Source organism: Myxocyprinus asiaticus, chromosome 34 (genome assembly GCF_019703515.2).
Source record: "Myxocyprinus asiaticus isolate MX2 ecotype Aquarium Trade chromosome 34, UBuf_Myxa_2, whole genome shotgun sequence".
NCBI classification, from domain to species: domain Eukaryota; kingdom Metazoa; phylum Chordata; class Actinopteri; order Cypriniformes; family Catostomidae; genus Myxocyprinus; species Myxocyprinus asiaticus.
The window spans coordinates 31,480,587-31,489,668 of record NC_059377.1 but is presented as its reverse complement, the minus strand read 5'-3'; the positions used below and the strand labels follow the sequence as shown (position 1 = coordinate 31,489,668).

The window sequence follows — 9,082 nt, the reverse complement described above, 5'->3', positions numbered from 1 at the left end:
CTAGTAAGTTTGAATCTCAAAACTCTGTCCAGCTTTCCGGAGAAAACAAGAGTTTGGGCGTTGACGCCTGCTGAGAGGTTGGCAAGGGGATCATAAGTGCCCCCTTGCACAACGGTTAAAATGGTTATTAATGCGTCTCATACCTGTTGAACTGCCAGAGACCATACTAGAAACAAACATTTACAGAATAAAGACATCATTTCCTGCAGAGCAGTGCTCTTTATCAACTTGAAATTAAATAACTGCATAACACTTAATTTTCTATTCATGCAACAATGACTTACATATTACACTCGGCAAAAAGCAAACCTGACAATACTGAGATCTAATATTTAAAGTAAAATTTTATTGTCATGACCATTTTATTCACCATTAGCAGTTTTTAGAGATTTCTGTATCATTCAATTCCAGTTATCATTCAACATTCACGAGAAAGGTCCAACACATGTTGTCCAACATTTGAAATCGTAAAACACACACACACACATTCAAGTAAAAATGAGGTCACGACCCACAAATATGCAGACAAGTTTGAACGGAACTAATTTAACAGTACACAATGACGACATTACAGCACAGCCAAAACAATTACAACTTTAGATTGACAACAAAATAAATCCACTCGACATTAGATATCGAATTAAAATAAATACATAATATACAAATGCATATTTACACATCAGAAGACTTTTTGTAAAAGTCCAACTTAAACGTTTTACAAATTCTTAAATGTATCTTTCAGAAACTTCAAGCATTTTTCGTCAGAACGAATTAATTTACACCTTCAGGTGGTTTTTCTAAGACAGTGCAAAGATAGACACACACTAGCAACAGTTCATGAAAACATTGAGAGGATTTTTTTTTATTTTTTTTTTTCTGGCCAAAGCCGAAAAACAGGGCTTTCCATGTGTCGTGCATAGAAAGTCTTTCACGAAATGGGAAAAGCCCATAACCTTCATGCCCTCTGTTATGAGGAACAAACGTATTGGTAAGGAAACACACACACACACACAAATATTTTTATGCACACATACAGTAAATATACATTCTCAGGGCCGGTAACCGGCAGCTGCCATACTCATGCTCTTCAATTTGTTGTCCTTTTTCCATTTCATTCTGCGGTTTTGAAACCATATTTTGATTTGTCTCTCCGAGAGACAGAGCGTGTGTGCAATCTCAATTCGTCGGCGACGTGTCAGGTACCGGTTGAAGTGGAACTCCTTCTCAAGCTCAAGTGTCTGATATCGTGTGTAGGATGTCCTTGCCCTTTTCCCCTCCGGTCCGGCCAAACTGTCTGTTATAAACAAAAGTTTAATATTATCACTTTTATAGTATAATGTAGGCTACCACAACATTGCAGAAAAATAAATACATGTTAAACTGTCATGCACCAATCTCAAAAGCATGCCACGCTCAAGGACAAAGTACAAACTTCATCCGGATAAATTCTCTAAATTAGCTTAAAATTGGTTTATTTAATTAATTTATTAGCATAACCAGTCCTTAATGGAAATTTCTTAATGGAGAATGTAATTACCGATACAAGAAGTTTACTTATTACTTATTACATTTGTTTAAACTCTTACCCGAAACATATGGAATTAGTAAACTATGACAGTAGGATATGTTAGAGGTGGCACACTTCGATATAACAGACCAAATAGTTGATAAAACCAAACTGAACTAACGGTGTTGGCATAAGACTTCCAACTGATTTTGTGGCATTTAAAAAGGAACCGAGGCCACTCACACCTCACTTCAAAAATCAGTCTAACATAAAAACAGAAAAGCGCAGAAGTGTATGTTTGCCGTTTACCATGACTTATGTGAAGTTTTCGCATCCATGGATAAATCTGTGGCTGCGGCGTGTCGGAAACATTCTGTGAGGCTGTCTGCGCACTTCCCTCTGGCTTTTCTTCTTCCATGGTGCTGGACGCTTTAGAAATGTCCTCGCAACTGAGAATAGCTCCGACACTGTTGGTCACAGAGCCACTGATGTTCGGTAGTGAGGTTCTCAGGGCGCGATGTGGGGGCGTGCTGACAGGAGAATTGGCTAAGGACGAGCAGGGGAGAGGGTCAGAGGAAGGCGACTGGGACTCAACGCTGCTCGCGGTAACCGGTTGATTGTACCGGACAGGCGTCGAAGTTGGACTGTCTGTGTAGTTTTGAGCTCGCTCACCAGACGATAGAAAGTGTCCGGTGGTAGAGCGCCCGGTGCTGAGATCCATTCCATTATAGCCAAAGCCATACCTATCCGCATGCATGCCCGTAGAATCTCTGTATTGGCCACTTGAGCTGTGATCTCCATAGTTATGTAAGGGGTAGTCCACGCCATTTGGATAGCGACCGCAGAATGAGTTCATAAAATAAGAGCTCATTGGTTGACAATAATTACCTTAAAATTATTTTAATCACTATAACTTCTGTTGTGGAGAGAACAATATCGTGTGTGTTTGATTTGTTTCTCTTGATGGTTTTGAGCTTCTATTGCACCCTTGCACAATTTATGATGAATTATGGAAATGAGTGAGACAGACTTAATGCTCCCTTACGTAGGCTCCCAAATATGGGGTACGGCTTAAAGTCACGTGTTTTTGTTGACCAGTCGTAAATCCTGTTCTGTGACCTCCAGTGGTAAACTCACATAAGCAGGAAATAAGGGTGGAATTGTTTGGAGACGGGAGCGCGCCACTAGAGTTTTACCGAACTAGCTGTTGTAGGCTCGGTTAAAGATTGTGGCCGCGCGCCACCCTCTGGTTAAAGGCTGCACTCCGCTTGAGCGTCAAACTCAAAGAGAGCATGTGGCGAGGTCATTCAGAGGGTAACGACTCTGCAGTAGAAAAATTATATATGTCGAAACAATGCGTCGTGACCTGCACACAAAACACGAACACTAATGTCTAATGGATTCAGACAATTCAGTGACACAAGCATCTAGAGGTTTTCAATAAACACGGTCTTCAACAATTATTTACAATTAAAATACAAAGGCAACCTATAATTTAATGGCGATTATAGGTTGCCATTAAAAATCTGAAAAGAAAAGAAAATCAAGCATACCTATTTCTTTATATGTTTTTTTCTTTTTTGGAATGGTTTAGCTTGATTTATCTGGCTTGATGAAATTCTTAATCCATTATATGGTTGGATTAAATTTGTGGCTTTTAAAAGAAAAGATTCAGGGAACAATCTGCCACATAAAAGTTTAGAGTTGGATCGTTCAATAGCGTTGCAATTTACGCTTTAAAGATAAGTCGTAGGCCTACGTTATTTTATAATGGAGTAAAGCCTGTTTCCCCAAACAAAAACTCTTGTTATTATGTAGAAACCAAGTGCATCGTTACGGGAGCTCTCAGGTCCAACGGTGCTTTACTAAGGCTTAAACTTTTTCCAATATGTCCAGGAATTTGTCAGGTCATTTTTATTTGTATAGCGCTTTTGACAGTGCACATCGTTTCAAAGCAACTTTAAAATAGGTCATGATTTAATGACCCTAGTGAGTAAGCTAAATGCGATTGTGGCAAGGAAACAAAAATCATCAGATGTTTGTTGGTGGAGAGAAAAAAAACCTTGAGAAACAAGATTCAACAGGGTAGCCATGTAGGTCCATGGAGCAGAACATTGAAGGAAAAGAGGATGATGGAAGAGGACGAGAGGGAGTGAAGCGTTCTTTAGCACACTCTCACTCTAATCTATTTTGTTAATATAGGCTACTTATTTATAAACTATTATAATTAAATTACTGTTTAATTATTTAGGTCAATTTAAGTTCAAAACTATTGCAGGGTCATGTTTGTCTTCTTGTCAAATCAATATGATTTAATAAGAACATTTCTTTATTGCCATTATTTATGCTTATTGTGTTATGTAAATTCAGGCCCATCACGCGGCATGCGCAGAAAGCCTGTTTAACATGTGATGTTAACCATGCTGCCCCGGGCGGCTGCCCATGTCGCCCTGCCTAAATCCGCCCCTACTCCTCAATTTACGTTTTTTTTTTAAATTATTATTATTTTTATTTTTTTTTTTTTTTTTTTTTTATCGTGCTACAGTGCTTTTGGGAAACATGCCGTAGAAATCAAGTAATTCTGTACGATTTAATAACATATTTAGTGCTTCAGAAAACCCGGACTTGGTGTGAAAGCTACATCAGGGTCACTTATGTCTTAAAACATAATTAAGGATATGAGCTAAATCAAACTTAATCTGCTATTAGGCTATTTAGTTATGCCACTCCAAAATATCAGATTTATTTTATGTCGTGTCAATTCAGGTATGACATGCATAATGCGGTTTAAAATACCGTACTTGTAAAACGATGATTTTGTGACCCTACAAGGGTTCACATTTCACAAATACAAATAAATGAGATTGGAGTGAATGTGCGCTAAATGAGCACCTCCTTCTCCAGTGGCAGGTTCATACTGACTCCAACTGACAGTAGCCTAGTCTGTAGCATTTACATTTACATTTTACATTTATGCATTTGGCTGACGCTTTTATCCAAAGCAACTTACAGTGCCCTGATTACAGGTACAATCCCCCTGGAGCAACCTGGAGTTAAGTGCCTTGCTCAAGGACACAATGGTGGTGAACCAACAACCTTCCACTTACCAGTTCAATGCTTTAGTCCACTACACCACCACCACTCGGCATTTAGCTATCGCCTTACATTATTAAACACATTGCACTAGACGTCTCCCTATATAATATAAATATATAAATGGATTAGTAGACTGATTTGCAGGGTTATCTGGAAACCCAGCCAAGGGCTGAGTTCGGAAATTGCACTAATCTTACTTATTTTATGTACTACTATGTAATTATATGTCAGAAACAGTTGCCATTTCAAACTCGGCACTATTCTGGGTTTCCAGATAATGTTGCAAATCACACCCTTTAAGATTTTTTAATTTCATCTCTCAATTTCAAATAGTTACTTATGCTTATCAAAGTAAGCCTGCATATGCCTTTTTGTCTGTCTGTAAATTCAGGCCTATCACGTGGCATGCGGAGTGCAGTTATAGGATTATTTTTTAGAAAAAAAAATTTCACTCTCGGATGTAGGCCTACATTGGCTTAACAGTGATAAAAATGTATTAATATAGTTTATTAAGCGTCTTGTCTTTGAACTGAGTTTCATCCCTGCAGAAAAAAAACATCCTAAGCCAGGGGCGGAGCTATGGGACGGAAGAAATTTTCAATAATTTTTTTTTTTAGGCAAAATTAGTGTTTCTTGGAGACGAATATTTCTTTACGACTAAGACTTTTCAGGTGCGTGCACCAATTAAACGTGAGTTTTCGGTTATTTTTATGACAGGAACCCTCCAGCTGCAAAACTCCTGTGAGATAAACCTTAGCTGCAAGCACAGCATGCGGTCTCGCGAGAGTCACTGTGTTTTCAACGCGCAAGCTAAGGAGTCCAGCTTCCGGTCCTGGCACAATTGTATGAGAGAGTGAGCATGTGAGTCCTGCACGTGAACATACTGTGTCCTTACATGGAAGCTCATAAAATCATATAGAAATTGGTTTGTTTCCTTTTATGTTCCCAAAATTTAGTTTTTCTAACTGCACAAAAACAGAAGCTTGGAAACCAGTTCCAACACACACTCACTGCGAAATTGTCAGGATTCGTACGACTTCTCTAAATTTGGCTAATTCATATGATATCCTGCGACTTCACTCGTTTGAATTCCTACGACTTTCACAGCCAATGACGTCGCTGGACATAGTTTCCATCTAATGTGCAACAATTACTTGCTTCTGTCACACAAAACAGCTTCCTATCATGTTTACACTACTGACTGGTTAAGTTTAGATATGGGTAAGGGCATAATATTAATAAGTATGTCCTTAACACCTCGTGCGTGGAACTCGTGCTTACTTCTGCATTAGACATCCAGGAATTTGCATGTAATGAAGTCGTACGAGTTTATGCGAACAACATCATGCGAGACCATACCAAATAGCCAACTCGTAAATTATGTACGATTTTTCATGAGATCGTGTTGCCAGTTCACACGTTTACTATTAGGGGTCGCAAAATTAAATAAAATTATGTTTTTAATCATTTTTAACATGAAATATGATACAGGGTTTTACACATTTAATAACTTTAAATACAGCTATATGATTTTAAATTCAGCAGTATGGTTCATTTTAGATAAACCTGGACAAAGCAAACACAATCTAACCTGCTGAAGAATACAGTCATTTATATTTATTCTTTAAAACTTTATTAAAACTTGTTGATGCAGTAAGGATAATATGTTTTGTTTTTGCATAGGTGCAAGGAACATTAAAATTAAGAGAAAGACAACAGATAGATGCAGTATTATTTTTCAGTAAGAGTAGCAAGAAGAATCTGAGGCACAGGAGAATGACAAGCAGGGTGATCTATAGGGTAAACAACCTATCACACAACTTCATTATACTTCTCTGTAAAGTGTACTGACTAATTTTGCCCACTCTGATGAAGTAAAGATGTTTACTTGCAGCTTGATAATAAGTAAATGGGACTGATTAACTGAATAAATTAAAAACATAAAAAGTATGTAGAATGTGGAGAGAATTAAAAAATAAATTCAACCAAACAGCTAATCAGTGAACACTCCTTTTGTGTTCCACGGAAGTCATACGAGTTAGGAACAACATGAGGGTGAGAGTAAATGACAACATTTTTATTCCTTTAATTAAAAACAAATGCAATTTATTATACAATGTTGTGTCATGGGCACTTAAAACAGCCCAGTATTTTTGTTTGTATTTTTCTGTGCCACCCCAGAGTGATTGCTGTCCCCAGCCCGGCCACCCCTGCATAAAATTCCTGGCTCCGCCACTGTCCTAAACCAGCCAAAATTAATTTGCTAGTCTTCTTGGATAGTTTGGTTTCCCAGTTTGGCTAAGCTCTCCCAGCATGCCAAGATGGTCTTGATGGGTTTAGATGAGATGCCAGGTGTTTGCAGCTGAAAAGTGCCCAAAACCAACTGACTGGTCTGAATTTAAGAAAACAATTTCAGACATGTCACTGCTTCAGACAGTGATTATTAAATAGAGAGCATAGCGTGTCCTCATTCATATGTTTTTTTTTTATTATTATTATTTATTTATTTATTTTGCATTTTTGGGAAACGGGAAAAACGGGACAGCAGCAGTTTGTCAGCTTTAAGTTAACCTTTTGATTAAAAACCTGAACGTTAGTGAAATGTCCGTGTGACAACAAGCTCCAGTCTCCCCTAATGAGTATATTTTTAAGATAATTAATAGTATAAATTTAATAATAATAATAATAATCTTAAAAACTACATTAGCAAGGCCTACACCTCATTTTTGGAGAGAGCTTCTCACTCACGCGGTAAAAGCTGGAACTGCAGCTTGAAAGTGAAATGCGGCTAGAAAAAAATTGCGGTTGATTCAAAATGAAAATTATTTCATAACGAATAAATGCAATTTAGCGTAATGTGTAATTGGATAAAAACAACATAAAAATTCAAAGCAAATGTATACTGTATGTATGAAAAGGTCTACACAAATAGATAGGCTACTACGTACTAAATATTATTATAAAATAAAAATCGACAACGGCCAATTTAATAATTTGAATTTCTACATGTTTTTCAATCTGGCAATACAAACAGGATTTTTTAAACATTAGACATTACATCACTTCCTAAAGTGCGTTGGCTTTTTAATATGTAATGCCCCTTAAATAAACATGCGATCCATTCTGCTATTACATAGTCCTATCTTTCAGATGTAAGCCAACAGGGCTCAAGACCATTCTGTGTGTGATGGTATTCTACGGTTTTGAAAATAAAAAGTAACACTTTTGAAAACTGTATATATCTATAAGATCTGGAAAAAGGTATGAGATAGATTCACAACATCTGTTACCTTCATACACTGCCTGGCTATATATATATATATAAGGTATACTCTAATATTTAGTTGGACCGCCTTTAGCTTTGATTACAGCGCACATTCATTGTGGCATTGTTTCGACAACCTTATGCAACTTCCCAACATTTATTTCCGTCCAGAGTTGCATTAATTTTTGGCCGATATCTTTTATTGATGACGGGAGAGTCGAACCACTCTGTAAAGTCTTCTCCAGCACATCCCAAAGACTTTCAATGGGGTTAAGGTCAGGACTCTGTTGTGGCCAATTCATGTGTAAAAATGATTCCTCATGCTCCCTGAACCACTCTCACAATTTGAGCCCGATGAATCTTAATATTGTCGTCCTGGAATATGCATGGGAAGAATGAAAATCCATTGATGGGGTAACCTGGTTATTCAGTACATTCAGGTAGTCAGCTGACTTCATTTTATTGCCACATAAGTTGCTGAGTCTAGACCTGACCAATTGAAGCAACCTCAGATCATAACACTGCATCCAGAGTCTTGTACAGTGGGCACTATGCATGACGGGAGCATCGCTTCATGTGCTTCCCTTCTTACCCGCCCATTGCTTTGGGATAGGGTAAATCTGGACTCATCAGACCGTGTGACCTTTTTCCATTGCTCCACAGTCCAATCTTTATGCTCCCTAGCAAATTGAAGTCGTTTTTTCTGATTAGCCTCACTAACAAGTGGCTTTCTTGTGGCCACACACCTGTTTAGTCCTGTAAATTATTGTCACATTGTGCATGTGGAAATGCTACTTTCACTATTAATAATAGCCATAAATTCAACTTTCGATATTTTATGATGTGACTTCAAGCGTTTTAGTGATCTCCGATCACAATCATTCAAGATTTTTTTCCAACCACATTTCTTCCGCGAAGCTGACGGTTCACCACTATCCTTCCAGGTTTTAATAATGCGTAAGACAGTTTTTAACCCAATTCCAGTGATTTCAGCAATCTTAGTTGTTTTCTTTGCTTGATGCAGGCCAGTAATTTGGCCCTTCTGAAACACAGCAACATATTTTCCACGACCATATGGGATACCTCTTCCGACATGGTTAAGGAATGAGAAGCTACACACGGCATCAGTTAGGGTTAAAAGAATTGTAATGATTGTTATTATTAAGTAATGATCCAATCATAGGCTCTTAAGTATCTGCTTATTTAAGTCCAAA

The 9,082-nt window shown here is 37.7% G+C and overlaps 1 protein-coding gene across 1 annotated transcript; it reads right to left on the bottom strand.

The window, feature by feature from the left end:
• Positions 1–6: 6 nt before the first annotated feature.
• LOC127424947 (homeobox protein Hox-A5a-like) lies at positions 7–2,894 on the bottom strand. Its single transcript, XM_051670523.1, has 2 exons — positions 1,817–2,894; positions 7–1,294 (listed from the first exon to the last, which is right to left on the bottom strand). Exons 1-2 carry the CDS (start codon positions 2,376–2,378, stop codon positions 1,050–1,052), a joined length of 807 nt encoding a protein of 268 aa, XP_051526483.1. The 5' UTR covers positions 2,379–2,894; the 3' UTR covers positions 7–1,049.
• Positions 2,895–9,082: the final 6,188 nt, after the last annotated feature.